General features: G+C 49.1%; 1 protein-coding gene across 3 annotated transcripts; it reads left to right on the top strand.

The window, feature by feature from the left end:
* The first annotated feature begins 928 nt into the window (after window positions 1–928).
* On the top strand, window positions 929–21,842 carry PEX5 (peroxisomal biogenesis factor 5). Of its 3 annotated transcripts, none has more exons than XM_083419971.1 (16): window positions 929–1,156; window positions 3,149–3,338; window positions 3,680–3,715; window positions 4,670–4,802; window positions 5,048–5,182; window positions 5,352–5,457; window positions 7,716–7,806; window positions 8,572–8,694; window positions 9,977–10,069; window positions 11,192–11,311; window positions 13,648–13,791; window positions 14,137–14,207; window positions 16,136–16,354; window positions 16,929–17,094; window positions 18,446–18,603; window positions 20,723–21,842. In XM_083419971.1, the coding sequence occupies exons 2-16, from the start codon at window positions 3,189–3,191 to the stop codon at window positions 20,922–20,924; spliced, it is 1,947 nt and encodes a 648-aa protein (XP_083276097.1). In that variant the 5' UTR covers window positions 929–1,156; window positions 3,149–3,188; the 3' UTR covers window positions 20,925–21,842. The 3 variants fall into 3 exon arrangements, with proteins under 3 accessions (XP_083276097.1, XP_083276099.1, XP_083276098.1); XM_083419972.1 differs by having other exon boundaries at window positions 1,135–1,540; XM_083419973.1 differs by lacking the exon at window positions 8,572–8,694.
* Window positions 21,843–24,352: the final 2,510 nt, after the last annotated feature.

Genomic DNA, 24,352 nt, shown 5'->3' with positions numbered 1-24,352 from the left:
AGCAGGGACCGAGCAACAGGAGCTCACCCCATCACAGGGATTCGAACCTCCAACCTTCTGATCGGCAAGTCCTAGGCTCTGTGGTTTAACCCACAGGGCCACCCGTGTCCCTTTTTAAGGTAAAGGGACCCCTGACCATTAGGTTCAGTCCCGAACAACTCTGGGGTTGCGGCGCTCATCTCGCTTTATTGGCTGAGGGAGCCGGCGTACAGCTTCCGGGTCTTGTGGCCAGCATGACTAAGCCACTTGTGGCGAACCACAGCAGTGAACAGAAACGACATTTACCTTCCCACCGGAGCGGTACCTATTTATCTACAGTGGTACCTCAAGTACTTAATTCGTTCCAGAGATCCGTACTTAACCTGAAACTGTTCTTAACCTGAAGCACCACTTTAGCTAATGGGGCCTCCTGCTGCCGCCTTGCTGCTGGAGCACGATTTCTGTTCTCATCCTGAAACAAAATTCTTCACCTGAAGCTCTATTTCTGGGTTAGCGGAGTCTGTAACCTGAAGTGTATGTAACCCGAGGTACCACTGTACTTGCACTGTGATGTGCTTTTGAACTGCTAGGTTGGCAGAAGCAGGGATCGAGCAACGGGAGCTCAGGAGCTCATCCATGTCGGGGAAATTCGAACCACCAGCTTATAACTAAATCCGGCCCTGAACAATGCAAGCCGCCCTCCTTGATTTTGCTGCAACAAACCCTGTCTCGAGGGATCGCCCCAGGAGAGGGCTTTTAAGAAAGGCCGATTTTTGCAAGCTCAGCGGGACTCGCTCCCAAGCAGCAAAGCTCCAAGCACCTCCACCTCCGAGGAAGGAGCATGCGCCGCCGGGGAGTCCGTGCGGGCTTCCACTTCCGACGCCAGGCGGCTCCTCCCCGCTACCTTGCAAAGAGCTGCCCCCCCCCCGGAGTGGCGCCTGTGCCTTTAAGAGCTGGCCCCGCCCCCGGGCTGCTTTCTTCGCGAATGTTGCAAGATCCAGGCCGGGAGTTTGCAGCTCGGCGTTGCATTGGGCGGAGGAGGAGGAGCCCCGACGAGCCCCCCCCCCGGATCGGAGCACCTGGCCGGACCCCCCCTCCGCCCCCGCCCCGAGTTAGGAACCCAGCCGAGGGAGGGAGGGGCTCCGCAGCCGGAGGCAGCGAGGCCTTGCAAAGCCTGGTGAGTTGTTTTGCTGGCGGGATGGGGGGGGGGGGGGAGCCCGGCTGGCTTGGGGGGGGCGTCGTGCAAGTGGGGGGGGGGTCCAGGCATCAAGCACGCCCACCCCCACCGCCTCCCCGTGCAGACGTTGCTGAGATGCGTGGAAAGGGAGTTGCCTGGGAGCTTGGCTTGGAATCTACCGTCCCCCCCCCCCGCCCCCCATTCCAGCCAGCCCTAGAGGACCAGTCAGCCAGGCTCAGCCTTTGGGTTTTGCGAAGTAGCCACGGGGAGAGCACCCCTGAGCATGTGCAGAGTCGCATCCCACCTCTACACATCGTCAGGAGTCGGGAGAGGCCAGAGCCGAACGTGGGAGTTGAAACTGGAATGAAATATTGGGGGCCCCAGGTAAGCCCCGCCCCACAGAACCGATCGCATGATGCAGTGTACGCGCACCATGCCCATCAACTTTTTTTGGGGGGGTAGCCCCCTCAAATATTTTATTGGGGGGCCCAAAGGGACCTCGAACCTTCGGACTCGGCTCCTGTGGGGTTTGCCTTCCCCCAGTCGAAGTGCCTGCATGATGCGGGTGTGTGGGTGCATTCGCACGGTTACGTTTTTAGGCATGTGTGTGAAAATGTCGCCTGTGAAGGGGCTTCTGGGTTTGTTTTTGGGCTGGTTCAACCTTTGGTCGGACTTGGCACTCCTTGCGCTTTCATCTTGAGAGGCGGCTGCTGCTGTAGGTGGTGCTGCTGTTTGGTTGCATCATTTGCAAGTGGCAATTATTCCGGATTACTTCGTGTGCAGGTGTGTTGCTCTTGCGGGCACGGGAAGTGGGCAGAGGAATGTCTGCCCGTATCCTGCCTCCCTTGGGCCCCTTCCACACCAGGATGTGCCACTTCAAACAGCCATGGCTTCCCCTCAAAGAATCCTGGGAACTGTAGTTTCAGGGTCCTGGGAGCTGTGGTTAGGAGACCCCTGTTCCCCTCACGCCGCTATGGTTCCCAGAGTGTCTTAAAAGTCAATCCCTCCTCAGAGGGAACTTTGAGAGTTTCAACTCTGTCACACCTTCACAAACTGTTCCCACGATTATTTGGGGGAAGCTGTGATGTGATCCCCCTTTAGATGTGCAGTTCAAATGGGGCCTCAGTTGTTGCCAATTTTTGTAAACCTGCCTTATGCATTTACAAAAGCTTTTTGTGTATATTATTACTATTAATAATAATTTTACTTGCACCTGCTTCTCGGCCATTTGGCTAAGATCAAGTGTAATATAAAAACATAATAAAGCATTACACATCAAAAGGCTTCCCTGTACAGGGCTGCCTTCAAAATAATAATAATTCAATATTTCAATTGAACAAAATAAAGCAGCAAAAAAATAATATGTGCAGAAAAAGTTTTACTCTCTTGCTATATACGCAAACTGTTTCAATTCCATATTTGCTCATCTACTATATAAGTATTGTTATTATCCTAAACATATATGTTTAGTCACAGTACCACTGTGCATTGTATATTGTATACAGTGGTGCCTGGCAAGACGAAATTAATTTGTTCTGCGAGTTTTTTCGTCTTGTGAATTTTTTCGTCTTGTGAAGCACCACTGTGTATTGACGTTTTCCCATAGGAATGAATTGGCGGTTTTTAAAAAAAGGCGCAAGACGTTTTCATCTTGCGAAGCAAGCCCATAGGGAAATCCGTCTTGCGAAGCAACTCAGAAAACGAAAAACTCTTTCGTCTTGCGAGTTTTTCGTCTTCCGAGGCATTCGTCTTGCGAGGTACCACTGTATTGTATAAACACATCCAAATGTCATTATATTTGTCCATGCAGAGTCTATATCTATAAGCCATCTGTTTGTAAGCTGCGAGTGTAGTCATATCTTCAGTCCGTTGAGTAATCTCTCCGGTGCATCAGTGTCAGAAACCTGCCTCGCCAGATTACCTTGGTGCAGGAGATGAGTAATAACAGCCTTGTGACTCTACATGGTTTGCCATTGCTTTTCCCTTGGGCAGGTGAGGGTCGTGGGGCTGTGGCCGTCTCCTGCCTCCCGCCATGGCGATGAGGGAGCTGGTGGAGCCGGAATGCGGAGGCTCCAATCCTCTGATGAAGCTGGCCAGCCACTTCACTCAGGACAAAGGCTTGCAGCAGGAGGGGCTTCGGGGACCCCTGGCTTGGCCTCCCAATGCCCCCGTGCCTGAGGTGGTAAGTTTGGCAAAGCGGGAAGGGGAGTCGGAGAGTGGTACCGCTTTGGGGAGCGGGGAATCGTCTATCTCTCATCCAGGGACACACTCCTGCTAGTGTCTGTCTGTTCAGAATCACCGCTTCCTCTTTTTAAAAAAGGAAAATAATCCCTCAGTGGTTAATGTTAGGCCTTCTTATCTCCCCACCCCATCTCTGCCTGAATAATACCCATTTGTCCTGAAATTGTAAAAAAAAATAATGCATAGAGATAAAGAAAGCACAAATCCGTTGGGGGATGCAACTCTTTAATCCTTTGCGATTTCTATTCTGCCATCGGGTAGCAATCTTTTTCTCTTCTGCAGGTGTCCAAACCTCTTGGAAGAGCCTCTGAAGATGAAGTAAGACGCCCCATGTTTCTTTCCTTTGTTTCCTCCTTCTCCCTGACCCACTCAGTATTGTTTCCTCGCACACAGGCTAGGGCTGGGCAGTATCTGGTTTTCAACAGATACTAAACATCACGATGGGACACAGGTGGCGCTGTGGGTTAAACCACAGAGCCTAGGACTTGCTGATCAGAAGGTCGGCGGTTCAAATCCCCACGACAGGGTGAGCTCCCGTTCCTCGGTCCCTGCTCCTGCCAACCTAGCAGTTCGAAAGCACCTCCGGGTGCAAGTAGATAAATAGGTACCGCTCCGGCGGGAAGGGAAACGGCGTGTCCGTGCGCTGCTCTGGTTCACCAGAAGTGGCTTAGTCATGCTGGCTACATAACCTGGAAGCTGTACGCCGGCTCCTTCAGCCAATAAAGCGAGATGAGTGCCGCAACCCCAGAGTCGGCTACGACTGGACCTAATGGTCAGGGGTCCCTTTACCTTTAAACATCACGATATACCAATATGTTACTAAAACATCTGAAATAAGGATGGAGATATGTAGAGGCATTGGCAGGCTTCGCGGTTTTCTCTACATCGTGATTCTTTTCCTAGTGCCTGCTCTTGTGATTCTCTGCGCCCCTGCATGAGCCGGGAGAGCTGCTGGAATTGACAGAATCATCTTTTCCCACATTGTGATTTTGCATAGCGCGTGCACACACACGCGCACACACACACACATACACACACACACACGTCATGATTCGAGATACATTGCCAGCTCAAAAATTATGAAACCGATACCGCAATATGGACTTCAAACCAGTTTTGGACAATCCATTGCCCAGCCCCAACACACATCATGATCCACAATATAATGCCAGGTCAAAAATTATGAAATGGATATAATGATGTGGCCTTCAACTGGTTTGGGATGATAGATCACCCGGCCATAACACATGCTGACATTATGTTTTCTGGCAGCTGGTGGCAGAGTTTCTTCAAGAGCAGAATGGCCCCCTGCTGTCCCGTGCCCCACAAACATTCAAGATGGATGACCTGCTGGCCGAGATGCAGGAAATTGAGCAGTCCAGCTTCCGGCAGGCTCCACAGAGAGGTAAGACGCCTGGCTTGGGAGTCGTAGCATGAACAGAAACCAGCAAAACATTTCTTGGGTGAATGGCGGTGATGGCTGCCCACCCATTGTTGAAGGGGATGTGCCCCCCGAGGAAGGGGATGGATTGGGAAGAAGGACAGGGAAGCCAATTCTGCTCCATAGGGACCTTTCTCATCCTTGTGGGCAGTAGGACACTAGCACCTGAGCTAGCACCATTTTGACTCCCTCCGGCTTCCTCTTCTCAGCTCCAGGTGTGGCAGCCCTGGCTTTGTCGGAGAATTGGGCGCAAGAATTCCTTGGCGCTGCCGACAGCACAGTGGACGTCTCAACGGATTACAATGAAGCCGATTGGTCCCAGGAGTTCATTGCTGAGGTTACAGGTGGGACAGGTGTTGGTGAGGGGGTGGAAACCCTTTTGAGGGGAGTTTTTAATGTTTGGTGTTTTATCGTGTTTTTAATATTCTGTTGGGAGCCACCCAGAGTGGCTGGGGAAACCCAGCCAGGTGGGCAGGGTATAAATATTATTATTTATTATTTATTTCTTCAAAGACCCCTTGTCTGTGTCTCCTGCCAAGTGGGCCGAAGAATATTTGGAGCAGTCTGAGGAGAAGCTGTGGCTGGGTGAATCGGAAGATCAGACCCTGGCTGATAAATGGTGAGTACCTCTGTTGCTACTTCCCGCAGTGACGTCGGCGAGATATTGGGATTTGATCCACGCTGCAGCTCAGAGTAGCACTCTGCCCGAGTTCTGAGTAGACGGGTCCATTTTCACGAAGCAGCTGGCTTCTCCTGCGGCCCCAGGGGGAAAGGTTTAAAATTACACCATGACAGAGAGGTCTTCAGTTTAATGTATTTTTTCCAAGGCTTTTCGGATTAATGAGAGAGAGAGAGGGAGATTGTTATCTGGACAAAGAACCTTGAAGCTCTCTGGGCTGCTGTTTTCCATGTTGCCCTGCCATATTGAGTAGAATTATAGTGAACTGAATGGAGAAAGGCATTTAATAAGGGAGCTGCTCAGAAATGGCTGCTGATACCTATGTTTACCTTTAGGCTGGACTACAGGGGGACGCAGGTTGCTCTGTGGGTTAAAGCACAGAGCCTAGGACTTGCCGATCAGAAGGTCGGCGGTTTGAATCCCCACGACGGGGTGAGCTCCCGTTGCTCAGTCCCTGCTCCTGCCAACCTAGCAGTTCGAAAGGACGTCAGAGTGCAAGTAGATAAATAGGAACCGCTCCGGCGGGAAGGTAAACGGCGTTTCCATGCGCTGCTCTGGTTCGCCAGAAGCGGCTTAGTCATGCTGGCCACATGACCCGGAAGCTGTACGCCGGCTCCCTCAGCCAGTAAAGCGAGATGAGCACCGCAACCCCAGAGTCGGTCATGACTGGACCTAATGGTCAGGGGTCCCTTTACCTAGGTTGGACTACTGCAATGTTTTATATGTGGAGCTCTCCTTTGAAGGCTACTCTGAAATCTCAGCTGGAGCAGAATGTGACTGCTAGACAGCTGATTCACGCTGGGGAAATGGAACATAACCAGGGCTTAAGGATTTCCCCCCAAGGTTCATGGTGTATTCTGGGCATTACTGAAAACATAGGTGCTTAACTTTGAAAGCCCTTTATGACTTTGGACCACCTTCTCCCTCTTAAGGAGGCCGAACACTTTGATGATCTTTAGAGGCCCCTTTATATATAATAATTATTATTTATTATTTATAACCCGCCCATCTGGCTGAGTTTCCCCAGCCACTCTGGGAGGCTCCCAATCGAGTGTTAAAAACAATACAGCATTAGATATTAAAAACTTCCCTAAACAGGGCTGCCTTCAGATGTCTTTTAAAAATAAGATAGCTGCTTATTTCCTTGACATCTGAAGGGAGGGCGTTCCACAGGGCGGGCGCCACTACCAAGAAGGCCCTCTGATGGTTCCCTGTAACCTCACTTCTCGCAATGAGGGAACCGCCAGAAGGCCCTTGGCGCTGGACCTCAGAGTCCAGGTAGAACGATGGGGGTGGAGACGCTCCTTCAGGTATACTGGACCGAGGCCGTTTAGGGCTTTAAAGGTCAGCACCAACACTTTGAATTGTGCTCGGAAACGTACTGGGAGCCAATGTAGGTCTTTCAAGACCGGTGTTATGTGGTCTCGGCGGCTGTCCCCAGTCACCAGTCTAGCTGCCACATTCTGGATTAGTTGTAGTTTCCAGGTCACCTTCAAAGGTACCCCCATGTAGAGCACATTGCAGAAGTCCAAGCGGGAGATAACTAGAGCATGCACCACTCTGTGGGCAGATAGGGTCTCAGCCTGCGTACCAGATGGAACTGGTAGACAGCTGCCCTGGACACAGAATTAACCTGCGCCTCCATGGACAGCTGTGAGTCCAAAATGACTTCCAGGCTGTGCATCTGTTCTTTCAAGGGCACAGTTACCCCATTCAGGGCCAGGGAGTCCCCCACACCCGTCCGCCTCCTGTTCCCTCTTCTCAGGATTCAACCTCAATCTGTTAGCCGCCATCCATCCACCAACCGCCTCCAGGCACTCACAACTCACCTTTCCCAGGGACAGCCATTTTGTGATATGGAAATCTCTCTCCAGAAAGGCTCTCCTGGCGCAATCTTGTCTTTTCACTTGAAGGACTCTCCCCGCCCTCTGGCCTTGCCTTTCAATACATTTGCCTTTCTCTTTCTGTTCCTAAGTATGGCTTTAGTTTTGTTGTTGATGGTGCAGGCTGTTTTCAAATGCTGTTATTGAAATGCTTGTGTACTGATCGTTTTAGAAAGCTGCATTGCAAACCGAAGGGTTGGGAGATATAAAATAAACACACCAAAATTTTATTTTTGTGGTGGTTGTGTCAAACGCTTAAGTACATAGCATCCTCCTAGCTTGCTCCTGAACCACGTTTATTCTTTCTGATCATAGGTATGAGGAATACCAGCCTGAAGAAGACCTCAAGAAAACTGCCAATGAGTTTCTCGCAAAAGTGGATGACCCAAAGCTGAATGACTCTGAGGTAAAAAAAGAGACTAGAGTTCTCTTTGTAGGGAACTGGGCACAGATAATATGAGTGCTTGACCAACAGCCCCTCTGATTTCCCAGCCACTGTTGGGCAGCTTACAGCATATCTAAAAACATAATAAAAACATCAAGCGTTAAAAACCAATAAAGGGCTGCCTTCAGATGTCTTCTAAAAGTTGTCTCCTTGACATCTGAAGGGAGGGTGCCACCACCGAGAAGGCCTTCCTGGTTCCCTGTAACTTCGCTTCTCGCAATGAGGGAACCAGCAGAAGACCCTCAGAGGAGGCAACGTTTTGTTTCCTCCTCAAAATATTTATGTCTGTCTCCTCTCACACATTCTTCTCCCCACACACCCCTCCCTTCTCTGCCCTCACTCCTTAAAAAATGGCAGTCTTGTTTTAAGAATTGGGACTTGGATATTCCCTGATCTTCTTGCTTCCAATCCAAGCGAAAGGTTGCCAGAAAGGGCTTTGAGCTAAGGGTGGAAGTTGGGCCTAGACCTTCTAGCCTGGTGTTATTCTTGGAGTTACTTTCAAGGAAATAAGAGTTTCTGACCCTGTTCAACTGTTTTAAGCGGCTACCGCTTGAGAGGGACCCGCTCCCAGGTTCCTTTTCCCTCAAGGAAGCCGAATGTGCCTCCTCTTTTCTTTCCTGCTGGCTCTGCTCAGTCCGGACGGTCCAGGCTAGTTCAGATAGAAGCGGTTGTGCCGAGGGATGAATAGTGATGGTCTCTCTCCCTGTGTCTCCTTTCTTCATGCAGTTCCTAAAGTTTGTCCGCCAGATTGGAGATGGGAGGGTGTCCATCGAGGCAAATCGGGTGACCATTACCCCCAGAGACCAGGATCAGGCAGAACAATGGGCAACTGAGTTTATACAGCAGCAGGTAGGACTCCCAGCAGATAGAGCTCTGCTGCTCACGGGCTGTGTGCTGCTTTGCAACATGCTCTTGTGTGGCCAGTAACCAACGTCTTCAGTGTTGGGAGTGTCAACTTGCACAAAGAGCAGTGTGTATGTAGTCTAGGGGCAGAGAAGACCCACAGCGCAGGCCTTCCAGTGATGATTCTGTCCTGTAGGCCCAATTTTTTTCACTCTGTTGTGCCCGCCATATTGTTTGCCAAGAAATGGGACAGTAAACACGTGCGACGTAACCAGCTGTGCTCTTAGATGAATAAGATATACTATTCATAGTATCAAATTGTAAATTTCAACAGAAGTAACTCATGAAGTTCAACAAACAAAGAAAGCAGAAGGCCCAGTAGATCAGTTCATGCATTGGTGTCCATTCCACCTGTCTGTTCATAAAGTCCAAACCATCCACATTAAAGGCAACTACTATGCCATAAGATCCACTGTCCTGTAATACCACATATGAGCTTTAACTACTGATGAAGCCCAGGATGGCGAAACAAGGCCAGTATTCCGGAAATCCTTGTCTTAGATTTTGTGAAAGGATTTTGTGGAACTGTAACTGGAGGAGACTCTTGAGGGTCCCATGGACTGCAAGAAGATCAAACCTCCCCATTCTTAAGGAAATCAGCCCTGAGTGCTCACTGGAAAGACAGATCCTGAAGCTGAGGCTCCAATATATGGCCACCTCATGAGAAGAGAAGACTGCCTGGAAAAGACCCTGATGTTGGGAAAGATGGAGGGCACAAGGAGAAGGGGACGACAGAGGACGAGATGGTTGGACAGTGTTCTCGAAGCTACCAGCATGAGTTTGACCAAACTGCGGGAGGCAGTGGAAGACAGGAGGGCCTGGCATGCTCTGGTCCATGCGGTCACGAAGAGTCGGACACGACTAAACAACAACAACAACCTTTCATGTGGATGGTTTGGACTTTATGAACAGACAGGTGGAATGGACACCATTACACGGATGGACCTTATGCATGAACTGCCTATAGAATGATCTGATCCACTAGTTCTTCCGCTTTGTTCATTTGTTGAACTTTATGAGTTACTTCTGTTAAAATTTACAATTTGATACTATGAATAGTATATCTTATTTATCTAAGAACACAGCCGGTTACGTCTCATGTGTTTATTGAGTATGCTTGACGTGACCATAGGTTTGTTTGTTGTTGCTTTGTTAAGAAATGGGACAGGGCTGCACCCTTTATCCATCTTTGAAGTGGGGGAAAGTACCTTCTATGCTCTCTTTCTAGAACACATCTGAAGCCTGGGTAGATCAGTTTGCACACTCTGCAGACACGCTGGGCCTGGAGAACGAGTTTGAGGAAGCCAAGACTGCTGTGGAGGTAACGTAACAACTGGTGAGGGCAGGGCTTCCCTGGAGTGAGTCAGTTTTATTGCACATAGCCAAAGGCTGCCACAATGTACACAGAATCATTCAACAATTAGAAGAAAATATACTGGATTGATACAAAAAACTTAAAATATTTATATTATCAAAACATTACCTACTCTAAACAGAGCCATAAAGGTACTTTAACATACAAGTTAAGACATTAAACAATAAAATTTATAAGCTAAAATTATCACATGGCCACTAATATATTAAAAAAATGTTAACTAATACAATGTGCAATTATATTTGGAGTTTGGTGATAAAGATAGAATATAAAGGGATCCCTGACCATTAGGTCCAGTCGTGGCCAACTCTGGGGTTGTGGCACTCATCTCACTTTATTGGCTGAGGGAGCCAGCGTACAGCTTCCGGGTCATGTGGCCAGCATGACTAAGCCGCTTCTGGCAAACCAGAACAGCGCACGGAAACGCCGTTTACCTTCCCGCCGGAGTGGTACCTATTTATCTACTTGCACTTTGGCGTGCTTTCGAACTGCTAGGTTGGCAGGAGCAAAGACCGAACAACGGGAGCTCACCCCGTCACGGGGATTCGAACTCCCGACCTTCTGATCGGCAAGTCCTAGGCTCTGTGGTTTAACCTACAGCACCACCTGCGTCCCTAGCTTGATGTAGATAGAATCAAATAAATTCATCTCCTTTACAGTTGGTGGCTACCTTGGCTATATAATTTGCTCTAATTTTCCAAGCGGCAGTTGCAAAGAGTGTTACACGCCAGGTCACATACTTATCTGTGTCTGAAAGGAAATATAAACTCATGTCGGAGGGGTTCTGGCCAGGTGACCTTGTCATTATAGGTGCTAAAAATCTTTCTCTTGCTTTGTTATATAAGGAGCAGTGGAAGATATAATGCATAAGGTCCTCTACTTCAGGACATCCCCTAATGCAAACATGTTCATTTGTTGGTATGCCTCTGTGTCTCCCATCTCTATAAGCAGAGTTTATTGTATTTAATCGTAAGTCTGTAAACGCTTTGCCCTGGAGTGAGACTTCTGCTGCGTTCATTTGAGAGACCTGGTGGGTTTCCCTCACCTTCCTTTCCCCCTCTTCTTTAGTCAGACGTGGACTTCTGGGACAAGCTCCAGGCTGAGTGGGAGGAGATGGCCAAGCGAGACGCAGAAGCCCACCCTTGGCTAACAGACTACGAGGATCTTGCCAGCTCCTCTTATGACAAGGTACTCCTGCAGAGGCTCTGCTTGGGGCCTTCTCCTTCTCCCCCCACCCTGCCTCCTCATCCCTATTGGTTGCTCAACCTCAGATTGTGAGCAAGTGGGTACAGAATTCTCTCTCTGTGTGTTTAATTATACAATGCCTAGTAAAACTACAAAGAGCCAGTGTGGTGGTGTGGTTAAGAGCGGTAGTCTCGTAATCTGGGGAACCAGGTTCACTTCCCCGCTCCTCCACATGCAGCTGCTGGGTGACCTTGGGCCAGTCACACTTCTCTGAAGTCTCTCAGCCCCACTCACCTCACAGAGTGTTTGTTGTGGGGGAGGAAGGGAAAGGAGAATGTTAGCCGCTTTGAGACTCCTTCGGGTAGTGATAAAGCAGGATATCAAATCCAAACTCTTCTTCTTCTTCTACAATGTCCAGACCCTGCACTTGTCATCTGAGGCCCTTCTCTAGGTCCCTCATCCCAGAGAGATTCAGAGGGAGGCAACAAGAGACGTGGCCTTTTCTGTGGTGGCTCCCTGTCTGTGGAATGCTCTCCCCAGAGAGGCTTGCCTGGCACCATCATTACATGTCTTTAGGCGCCAGGCAAAGACCTCCCTCTTTACCCAGGCCTATGGCTATTGAATAATCCATGGCCTGTGATAGACTATGACCTGTGATGATTACTGTTTTATTATTAGGCTGTCTGCCGTTATACTTTTTACAGTGGAACCCCTGTTTTCAAACGTCTCAGCTTCTAAAACTTTTGGATGCCAAAAACCTGGAAGTGAACACATCCGCTTTCGAATGCGCCTCAGAAGTCAAATGGCTTCTCTGAGGCTCGTTTCTCATTTTACTCCATTGAATTTGCCGATAGCCCTTTGATCCTCGGTTTTTGAACGTTTCGGAAGTCGAACGGTCTTCCGGAACGGATTACATTTGAAAACCGAGGTTCCACTGTATTATGGTTTTATCGTTGGTGTTCTGTAATGTATTTTCAATGTTGTACACCTCCCTAGGATCTTTTGATAAACGGCAGTACAGTGGTACCTCAGGTTAAGAACTTAATTCGTTCTGGAGGTCTGTTCTTAACCTGAAACTGTTCTTAACCTGAAGCACCACTTTAGCTAATGGGGCCTCCTGCTGCTGCCACGCCGCCGGAGCACGATTTCTGTTCTCTATTTCTGAAGCAAAGTTCTTAACCCGAGGTACTATTTCTGGGTTAGCAGAGTCTGTAACCTGAAGCGTATGTAACCTGAAGCGTATGTAACCCGAGGTACCACTGTATATAAATTGAATCATCATCAAACAACAACAACTTATGAAGTAACAGTCATAAATAAAATATAAAATGTAGGTACAAGCAACTCCCAACTTGTGCATGACACACGTGGTGCTAAGAACTCAGAAGTGGGGAGCACCCTGGAGAGACTGTGTTGGGGTGCTCAGCTGATGCACAGGGAAGCTGCTGCTGCTGCGCTACCCCACACGCCAGCTGTTAGGCAGGGAGGCTGAGCAGCCTCAACAAAGCCCTGCTGCCCCTCCCACTCACGAGGAAATCTTCCCCGGAGCCCACAGAGAACGTCCTCTCTGGGGAATCATAGAATCATAGAGTGGGAAGAGACCTCAAGGGCCATCGAGTCCAACCCCCTGCCAAGCAGGAAACACCATCAGAGCACTCCTGACATATGGTTGTCAAGCCTCTGCTTAAAGACCTCCAAAGAAGGAGACTCCACCACACTCCTTGGCAGCAAATTCCACTGTCGAACAGCTCTTACTGTCAGGAAGTTCTTCCTAATGTTGAGGTGGAATCTTCTTTCTTGTAGTTTGGATCCATTGCTCCGTGTCCGCTTCTCTGGAGCAGCAGAAAACAACCTTTCTCCCTCCTCTATGTGACATCCTTTTATATATTTGAACATGGCTATCGTATCACCCCTTAACCTCCTCTTCTCCAGGCTAAACATGCCCAGCTCCCTTAGCCGTTCCTCATAAGGCATCGTTTCCAGGCCTTTGACCATTTTGGTTGCCCTCCTCTGGACACGTTCCAATTTGTCAGTGTCCTTCTTGAACTGTGGTGCCCAGAACTGGACACAGTACTCCAGGTGAGGTCTGACCAGAGCAGAATGCAGTGGCACTATTACTTCCCTTGATCTAGATGCTATACTCCTATTGATGCAGCCCAGAATTGCATTGGCTTTTTTAGCTGCCGCGTCACACTGTTGGCTCATGTCGCGTCACACTGTTGGGTCTCCTTGCTATGGGATGAACGGTCTGTGTTCCTCCGCCCCTTGAATAAAATAGCAAATGCTGCAAGATCCACTTTAAAAGCAACAACAGCAACTTTACTCTCCCTCCCTGGTAGGGATACCAGTTTGAAGAAGAGAACCCCGTGCATGATCATCCCCAGGCCTTTGAGGAAGGGCTGAAGTGCCTGGAGGAGGGCGACTTGCCCAACGCCGTCTTGTACTTTGAGGCTGCTGTGCAGCAGAACCCGGATCACATGGAGGTGAGTGAAGGGAGGTAGAGCCGGGCCTCCTCTCCTCTCCTTGGGACGGGGTCAGATGGAGGAAGGTTGCCGGGGGGTGTTGGCCCTTTCTCAAGACAAACTGGGTCAGCGCTCATTGCTTTGTTGCCCTGTGCTAGCTGCTGAGTTGCCCGGCGATGGGAAAATGGGCAGCATCTGGCTTGGCCCTGAGTGGACTCGCTTCCCTTTCGGAGCGCTGAGAAGTTGGGCACTTTTGGGGAGAGGGCGCAGAAATGTTTCAGAAGTTGGGTACTCGCTCCTACTCTTCAGCACTGCTGGTAAGCACTGGAAAAACAGCCCTGACTCCTTGTTGTGTCTCCATTTCAGGCCTGGCAGTACCTGGGAACGACGCAAGCAGAGAATGAGCAGGAGCTTTTAGCCATCAGTGCTCTCAGGAAGTGAGTAGCAGCGCCTTGAGGTTGTGCTTCTTTTTTGGGAATTGCAGAGGCTAGGTCTAGAATGACGCCGGAAACCCAATGGCTAGAGATACTGGTGGTATACTGAAACTTTAAGCCTCATTCTTCCGTGACCCGAGTCCGAGCGTTGATATGAGAAAGGGGAACGCCATTCATAAATTTATAAGCCTCTGTGGAGAATAGGGCTGGGCGATATATTGATATATCGTAGAAAACCAGTTTGAACTCCATATTATGATACCAGTTTCCTAACTTTTGAACTTGGTGATAGATTGCGAATCATGGTGTGTGTCAAAAATCACAGTATGGGGAAAACTGTGAAGCCAGCCAATGCCTCTACATAGCTCCATCCTTATTTCAGGCATTGTGATATATCTCAATGTTTAGCAAATGATATATCACAATGTTGAAAACCAGATATCGCCCAGCGCTACCGTTCCCCTTTATATAGTTCCGTCCTTATTTAAAACATTATGATATATCAGTATATTGTGATGCTTAGCTGGTAATATATTGTGATGTTCTCGCTAGTGAAGAAACAGTCCCCCTTAAGCCTAATTTGGTTGTTGGTTTTTTGTTTTTGTTTTTTGCAAGCTGCTAGAAATTCTGGACTAATGGAAAATGAGTTGAGAACTCGTGATGCAAACAGGTGTTTGCTCCTTTAGGATGGGAGGGGTGAATACCCATTTTCTCGAACGCTGTACTAATTGGACATCCCGATTGGCTGCCTCGGGTTATGAGACCTTGGCCATCATTCACTTAAATTTGGGCTTTGGGCTATTGTGTAGTAGCTCTCATCGCAAAGGTTCCTGTCATGATTCCAGATTTAAGTCTGCCCTGCTGCTCAACTTCCAGAATCTTGTGTGTTACTTAATCTTTAGCCAGATAAGATAGTTTTGTTGTTTTCCTTGCTTCCGAGTTGCTTCAAATTGTGTTGTCATTTGAAACCCTCTTTCTCCAACAAACCTTGTTTTTTTAATAAAGTTTTAAAAATGTTTTTATGAGTTCCTGAACCTTGGCTTGACCCTAAAGACAGCACAGTCATCACAGCCTCCTATTTGGTTCCTAGTTGTCTTCCTTTGCTTTATAAACTAAAATATTCCAAGCCTTTTCCTGCAGAGGAGGTCCTCCCCCAAATTCTGATCATTTTGGTTGCCCTTCTCTGCATTTCTTTCTGCTCTATCATTAGTCCCTTGTTTTGAGATGGGGGAACTGAACTGTATGCAGTATTCTTGAATGTAGCTGTGCCATAGATTTGCGCAAGGCCACTGCAATTCTGCTCACTTTGGGGCCAGGAACAGCAAACCCCTTGTGGAAAGCAAGCAACATGAAAAAGCTAGGCAAGTCTCTGGCGTAAGACATCCTTTGCAAAATACAATAGTTTGACACTGTGCTCAAACTACAGGATAGTAGCGAAGGAAGGATGACACCTGTAATGTACTGGCAGCTGGGGAAAGGAAAGCAGAGCCAGGAAGCTGTGAAGAATTACATTTTTTCTTGGCGTGACTGATGGCAGCCCACAGAGCTCCCTCACAGTTCCTGAGCCTTTGGCAGACGCTCGCCGCACCTTATTTTAGCATGAAAACCTGAGAGTTAACAGGACGGAACACACAGGTTTGTGGCAGAGGTCCATCTCTCAGTGCCGCCCAGTTGCAAACCTTCTTGTGGGGGAAGAGCTTTGTTACGAATTTCCAGGCTTAGGAGCTCTCTGCAGCCAGAACATTTGCAGTAGCTGCTGCAGATCTTCCATCTGGGGAGGGTTTGCATTTCAGGAGGCTGCTTTTCTTTTTGGTAAGACTGTTCTGAGATAAGAAACAAGAAACCTGCTCCTTCCCTCCTCCTCCTTCTGCGGTTACAGTAATGATCCCCTTCAGTTTTTTGACTTGCATGTTTTGACCTCTTTCCCACAGGTGCCTGGAGCTGCAGCCCGGGAACCTCACGGCACTCATGGCTTTGGCGGTCAGCTTCACCAACGAGTCTCTGCAGAAGCAGGCCTGCGAGACCCTGCGCGACTGGTTGCGCCACAAGCCAGCCTATGCTCATCTGATAGGGAAGGAGGAGGAGGAAGCCGGGAGCCCCAGCCCGGGCCTTGGGCCTTCCAAGCGCATCCTGGGCTCCCTTTTAACCGAGTGAGTGTGGGGAACAGGGGAAAGCGAGGATGGAAGAGGACTGGGGAAATACAGATGGGGTTCCTGCATGGTGGGGGGGGTGGCCCGGTTGACCCCCAGGGCTCCCTTCCAGCTCTGCAATTCTGTGATTCGTTACCCTGTTGTATATCTTTCTGGGACGCGGGTGGTGCTGTGGTCTAAACCACTGAGCCTCTTGGGCTTGCTGATCAGAAGGTTAGCAGTTCGAATCCCCACGACGGAGTGAGCTCCTGTTGCTCTGTCCCAGCTCCTGCCAACCTAGCAGTTCGAAAGCACGCCAGTGCAAGTAGATAAATAGGTACCGCTCCGGCGGGAAGGTAAACGGCATTTCCGTGCGCTCTGGTTTCTGGCACAGTGTTCCGTTGCGCCAGAAGCAGTTTAGTCATGCTGGTCACATGCCACGGAAAAGCTGTCTGCGGATAAACGCCGGCTCCCTCGGCCTGAAAGCGAGATGAGCGCCGCAACCCCATAGTTGCCTTTGACTGGACTTAACTGTCCAGGGATCCCTTACCTTTTTTACCTGTACATTTCTCTGTCCTTTCCGCACGCGCCCCAGCTCGCTCTTTGTGGAAGTAAAGGAGCTCTTCTTGGCGGCTGTGCGTAGCAACACCTCCGCCGTGGACCCTGATGTGCAGTGTGGCCTGGGCGTTCTCTTCAACCTGAGCGGCGAGTACGAGAAGGCTGTGGACTGCTTCACTGCTGCGCTGAGTGCGCGGCCCAATGTAAGGCGTGAGCGCAAGCGTGGCTGAGATAAGTGTGAGGTTGGGGAGGTGGACTTACAGGGTGGGAATCCTGCGCCAGGGCTGCACCGCTCAGTTCGCGGGTGTGGGGATTGCCTGACCTGAATGCTCAACCATGCAAAGAACAAATAAATGTGCCCACATAGAAAAGAGAGCGCACCAGAGGCAAATGAGTTTGGACTTGGCCTTCTCTTGAACCCTGCTAAGCGGGGGGGATGTTTATTTCATTTTCAGAATCAAAGCCCATAGTCTTTTCATCAACTTTAAGGCAAAGGCAGGTTCATAAAGGTGAAGGCAATTCTTTAAGTGTCCAAATTCTAGGCTGTCGTGGGCTTTAAACGTCTACTACTAATAATAATTTATTATTTCCATCCCGCCCATCTGACTGGGATGCCCTAGCCACTCTGGGCTGCTTCCAGCATATATAAAAACATAATAAAACATTACGCTTTAAAAAGCTTCCCTATACAGTGGTGCCTCGCAAGACGAAAAGAATCCGTTCCGCGAGTCTTTTCGTCTTGCGGTTTTTTCGTCTTGCGAAGCAAGCCCATTAGCAGATTAGCATTATTAGCGCTGTTGGCAGTTTAAGGGCTATTAAAGGCTATTAAAGGCTTAAAGGATTAGCGGTTTAGCTGCTAAAAGGCTATTAGCAGCTTAGCGCTTCAGAAAAAGGGGTTGGGGAGCGGAAAAAAACCCTCAAAAATTTTCGTCATTTTCGTCTTGCGAAGCAAGCCCATAGGGAAATTCGTCTTGCGAAGCGCCTCTGAAAACGGAAAACCCTTTCGTCTTGTGGGTTTTCCGTCTTGCAAGGCATTCGTCTTGCGGGGCACCACTGTACAGGGCTGCTTTCGGATGCCTTCTAAAAGTTGTATAGTTACTCATCTCCTTGACATCCGATGGGACTGCATTCCACAGGGTGGGTGCCACTACCGAGAAGGCCCTCTGCCTGGTTCCCTGTAGCTTTACTTCTCGCAATGAGGGAACCGCCAGAAGGCCCTCGGAGCTGGACCTCAGTGTCCGGGCAGAACGATGGGGGTGGAGACGCTCCTTCAGGTATACAGGGCCAAGGCCGTTTAGGGCTTTAAAGCTCAGCACCAACACTTTGAGTTGTACTCAGAAAAGTACTGTTTTCTAAACAAAAGCACTTGGAATTGGACCTATAAATAACTATGCAATGTGGGTACCAGTGAGCTTTTTAAAATCATGGGGAACTTGAGGGATAGAGGGGTCGCCAGTGGGTGGGGTCTGGAAGCTGGGAAGGAATGTGTTGTTCTTGAATGTCTCTGTGGAAGAACTCCTGGATTTAATAAGGCTCTCTGTGGTCTCCTCGCAGGATCATCTCCTCTGGAACAAACTAGGGGCTACTTTGGCCAATGGAAACCGGAGTGAAGAAGCTGTGGCAGCCTATAGGCATGCCTTGGAACTGCAGCCCGGCTACATCCGCTCCCGCTACAATCTCGGCATCAGCTGCATCAACCTTGGCGCCCACAGGTGAGCGGCTTAAGGGTTGGCAAAGAGGGACAAGGAAAGGTCAGGCTGCCTCCACCCCCTATGCCCCCATAGCCGTTGACCAAATTCTGGGTCCGCTTCTTGAGATCTGGTGAAAACGGCGCCATTCTGATGGTGGTTTTGTGGCTCTTCTTGAGAATGATTCGCTCGCCTTTTGGAATGTGGACGGAGCCCAGGCAGTTGTCAGCTGTGCTTTTCTGCATCTCAGGGAAAGTCTGAAATCTTTCCCAAGAGGAAGCTAACCAGAAGCTGCTGGGGGGGGGGCAGGGGCTGCATTTCAAGAGGGAGCCCGGAGTCCTCCCCACCCCACCAGCTGGGCTGCTTTTTGCAAGCGGTAGTGTTCTGAGATGAGGAGAGAATAGAAGCCTGCCACCAGGCCATTACCAGGTCAAAATGGTCACCTTCACTCACCCTTGGTGTTCCTTGTTTGAATGCTTAAAGGAAAGAGTTCTCCGTGCCTTTCTATAGGTTGGATCAATCCTTTAACTGGAAGCACTGTGGATATGTCTTTGTTTTGGAGCCTGGTCTGTGGGTTCTATGGTTCCAGTTCCCTGACAAATACTACCTGTCACCTGGGGTCAGAGGCACCTTTAAAAATTGGTGATGATTTTTTGGAATGCAGAGTTAAATTTCGAAATGCACAGTGAATTATTGAATCATCAATTCTAGCACACAGGGGGCCAACAAAATAATATACCGTATTTTTCGCCCTATGGGACGCATTTTTCCCCCTCCAAAAATGAAGGGAAAATGTGTGTGCGTCCTATGGGGCGAATGCAGGCTTCAGGAAGCTCTCCGCAAACCTTGGGAGCCCGGCGCGACTTCCCGCCAGGCTCCCAAGGCTTGTGGAGAGCAGCCTGCAGCCCACCGCAGCAGAGCGCGTCCCGGGCTTCGGGCAGATATCCGCAAGCCTGGGGAGACCGGTGGGAAGTCGCGCCGGTCTCCCCAGGCTTGCGGATAGCAGCCTGCATCCCGAAGCCTGGGGCTCGCTCAGCATCCCGCGCCTGGGGGGGGGGGGGGGGTAATTTTTTTTTCTTTATTCCCCCCCCCCCCAAAAAAAAAACTAGGTGCGTCCTATGGGCCAGTGTGTCCTGTGGGCCGAAAAATACGGTAATTTGGCATCTGGACAATTGGCATTATTAATTGTATTATAATTTGGTATTGACAATGAGGCTTTTATTGGGTTATTGTACTTGAAAACTAATTTAAAAAATACTATACGAGCAAAATAATAATAATAGTGATGCTTCTTCCATGCAGACAAGCTGAGATTGGTTTGGCCGTGACTGGCTTCTTGACTTGGCTTTATGATTTGCAAGGGTTAAGCAGGAGTAGAGCAGCGTCTGTTACCAATGTATTTCCATAGCTCCTGGGGAGTTGTTGCTTGACAAGCAGGGAGCATGGAAGAGTGTGGGAGCCCCGGAACTGCTGCCTTGATCTCGCCCTGTGTCATGCGCTGGTTGGATGCAGAGGAATGGGGGAGGGCACCAGGTGAGGAACCATCAAGGGAAGAGGACTCAGAGCCCAGGGAGTGGTGGTGGGACAACAGTGAGTGGACAGAGGGAAAACATAGGGGGGAGGAGGTTTTGGAAGCTGAAGAGGTAACAGGGCTTAGTGAGCTGGGAGAGTCTGTGGCAGAAACAAGTCCAGAAGCAGAGGCAGAAGCAGAAGCAGGTAAGTTGGAGGCCAAGAGGCAGAGATGAGTCCAGCTTCTTAAGAGTCACAGGTGTCTCTCCCTCCTGCTGCAAAAAGCTCACTCCCCCACCCTGGTCTCCCAGAACCAGCAGAGGCATGAAGAGGGCGGAGAAGTAGGCTTCATGCAGGCACAGTCTCTGATTACTTGAGACAAGCCCTGGGGAGGAGGGGACTTAGGCAACTGTCCCAGCAACCGCTTCAAGGGGGCAACACCTGAGATGAGTTGCAAAGGCCCAACACTCCTGTGTCAAACCTGTTCTTGCTATTGAAAGAGTTAACTCCCAACTTCCATGGTGTGGCTTACTGCTGGCTTGTTCCTGACGCCATGCCCAATTACTGGGTTTTCCTCCATGTTCCTTTCTCTCTGCTTCCCTTTGACACTTGCTCTCTTGCCGTCTTAAAACAGGGAGGCTGTGGAGCACTTCCTGGAGGCCTTGCACATGCAACAGAAGAGCCGGGGGCCGCGAGGCCAGCAGGGGGCCATGTCTGACAACATCTGGAGCACCCTCCGTATGGCGCTCTCCATGCTGGGCCAGAGTGACCTTTATGGGGCGGCTGACGCCCGGGACCTTCCAACACTGCTGCAAGCTTTTGGGATTCAGCAGTGACTCTTCGACAGGCTCCCCTGCGAGTGCAGGATGAGCCCTCGCCAGCGCTGATCTCCCCTGCCCACAACTCCCCATCTGCCGACATATGCACACCTCATTCCTCTCCCCTGCCCCACCCCCCAATCTCACTTCCCACCCCCATGTTTCAGAGAACTACACGTCAATGCATTTTCAGTTGTCTTCGGTCCAGGGCTGTTCAGGCACTCATGGTTTTATCTTGGACCTACCATTGGAGAATTGTAGTCTGTGTTCAGCAGCAGCTAGCTGGCTTTCGGGTCTCCCTTAACATCTTCTGGGTTTGCCTTCTCCGGCGGATCAAATCCCCTTGAGCAGGAAAATGTTTATACTTTCCCCTGCACTTCATCTGTGCGCTGAAATTGCACCTCTCTGTAGTGTCTTTGGCACACCGTTTTACATGATCGTTCTACTTAAGTGTCTTTTTTCGAAAGGGATGAATGAATCATGGTGTGGAATTCTGGGCTCTCGTCTTCAAAAAGGTGCTGCTAACTTTTAAGGTACAACACAAAACGATCGGACATATCTCACTGGGCACCAGCATAGCGTATTTTCTACAGTGTTGTGTTTTGTCCCAACTCGCCCCGGGGAAAAAGTGAGCGAAGGGAGTAAGCTCTCCAGTGCGATGTACATTGGGGGGGGGGGGGGCAGGGCAGAAATGGGGTTTAACTGACGCACTTCAAAAGATCAGGGCAGACCTATGTCTTAATTATCCTTCTGCCCCTTAGCTCTTTTGTAAAGTAAAAGGGGGACTGGTTATCTCTGTGCATATGAATCTCCCCTTCTGTGTAATTGGGCCCTTTAATTATAAATATCTGTATATGATTTTTGTTGGGAAATGTTTTTAAATTGTAAAATATTTTGTATAATAGAAGGGAAAAAGAATTAAACCTGCCAAATGAAGCTGCCTGCTTTTCATTCTTGAGCGTGAAAGCGTTCCATTGTGGGAGCCTCTGCATTCCTTTCCCCCTTATCCTTCACGTCGGCATCTATTTGATACTCCCCTTTTCATTCAGAAGTCCTACTCTGCAGAATAAAGCTAAAATGACTAGGCTGATGCTTTCCCCCTTCAGCTGTGTAGTTTCTCAATCTCAGTGGATGAGGAGATTTCATTGGTAGAGCAGAGCAGCAGCGTTGTCTGTGCCTCGTCTCATTTGCTAAATTACATTTTTAACAAGGTGCCATCTTGCAAAGGGATCTCTAGTGATCTGTCACAGACGCTTTAGTTGAGATTCCTGCATTGTAGGCGGTTGGACTAGATCACCTTTGGGGGGGGGGGTCCCTTCCAGCTCTATAATTCTATGCACTTGCTAACCTCAAAGTTTGGGAAATCCTTCTCTGCAGGAATGGTTTTAAGGATTAGTGAGATAACATACTCTGTGTGTGTGTGTGTGTGTGTGTGTGTGTGTGTGTGTGTGTGGTGCATTGAACACTCAGAGTTAAGTAAGTGCTAAATATGCTTAAAGGGTTTCCCTTAAAATGGAATAAAACCTTAAAATTAAACCTTATAATGGAATAAAAGCACCTTAAATTGATAATCAAGGGCACTCGTAAAGTCTTTTCACAATGCCTTCACAATAGATGCTCAATATTCCGTAATGAATGTTCTTACTGAATTGTTCCTGTAGCTTTATGACCCTGTCTAGGATTAATTTTAGCATCTACCAGTTCTTGTTTTTGGACTGAGCAAGTGTGAATAACTGAGACTATTCTGAATGAGAATAGCCAGCAAACACCGACACACAAAAACAAGCCGGCTTGAGAGGCGGGGAGAGGCCTCTTTTCACCCTCAGCGCCAAGAAGACAAGACATTATCAGCCGAAAACAGACTTTACTTGCAGCTGCAAAGTACAAAAGGCAACTGTGCTCCTTTTGAGTTGAAGACAAGACGCTCAGCCACACATTATAAATATTACAATGCACTAACAAATGTTAAAATAACTGTCGTGTACAAGGATAGAGTGAAGACTCCAGCAAAGCTTTCTGTATTCTATTAAAGCTGGCAGGCCCGACGTCGTGAGGCAGATTCTGAGGCTTCAGAACACCGGCCTCTCTTTAAAAAAAGAAATGAAAAGTAATCCATTTTTACGGCCTGGTGCTCCAAAGTGGCATTTGAGGCCACTGAAATTGTCTTGGCCAGCAGTTCCCTTTGGAGGATCAGGCTGTGTCCTGCTGCAGAACCCTAGGAAGTCTGAAGGCAGCCTCCACCAAGGTGATTCTGCCTTCCCTTCAGAAAGCACATTCTCTTGGGCCGACCTAGAGGTGCTATGAAGTGGGATCGCTGCCTTGCAGAATCTTTCTCTTAACATTATTGTCCCTTTTGGAAGTGCCACTATTGATACCCACTGTCCATGTTCAGGAGGACTTTGAAAACGGAGGCTTTGAACTTTTAGAGCAAAGATTATTAGGGGAATTGGGTGGTCGTCGCGCCCCCACCCCCCACCCCAAATACTGAATTTTATAAAATAATAATGTGTGGGGAACTGGCTAAAGATGGTTCTTTGTCCCTCTCCCATAACACGGGCACTCAAGAAGCACACAAAGAACTTGCGTGGCAGCTGAGACAAGGATAGGCAAAATAAAAGTACTTCTTACTCAAGTGACGCGGGTGGCGCTGTGGGTTAAACCGCAGAGCCTAGGACTCGCTGATCAGAAGGTTGGCGGTTCGAATCCCCGCGACGGGATGAGCTGTTGCTCGGTTCCTGCTTCTGCCAACCTAGCAGTTCAAAAGCACGTCAAAGTGCAAGTAGATAAATAGGTATCGCTCCAGCGGGAAGGTAAACGGCGTTTCCGTGCACTGCTCTGGTTCGCCAGAGGCGGCTTAGTCATGCTGGCCACATGACCTGGAAGCTGTACACCGGCTCCCTTGGCCAATAAAGCGAGATGAGCGCCGCAACCCCAGAGTTGGCCATGACTGGACCTAATGGTCAGGGGTCCCTTTACCTTACTTCTTACTCAGGGACATATTGACATAGGGGATTTGCTACCGAGATGTGGTGGTGACCTATGCCAGAGATTGCTCTAAAAGGGTATTGGATGCATTCAGGTGAGGACTGCTGGGTCCTTGAGGTCTGCATGCACCATCATGGTCCAGAGACAAGTCTGTCCCTGAATACCAGTTGTTGGATGGATGTTGCCTTCATGCACAGCTCATGTGCGCTTCATAGAAGCATTTGAGCTGGTAAGTGTTAGGAACAGGATTGCACCTAAGTGGACCTCCGGTCTGCTCTAGCAGGGCTCTTTTCATCTTTTTAATCACTAAATGGTAATTCAATGGGATGTAAGCTCCATTGGAAAGACAGACATACTTCTGAGCAGACATGCATCAGATTGCACTGTAAGGCAACAACTGGTTTTTCAACTTTATTATTATTATTATTATTGTTTGAATGGAAAATTAAATTGGCCATAGT

Source organism: Podarcis tiliguerta, assembly GCF_965153285.1.
Source record: "Podarcis tiliguerta genome assembly, chromosome: 17".
Classification (NCBI taxonomy): Eukaryota; Metazoa; Chordata; class Lepidosauria; order Squamata; family Lacertidae; genus Podarcis; species Podarcis tiliguerta.
This window is presented reverse-complemented; position numbering and strand designations above follow the sequence as displayed.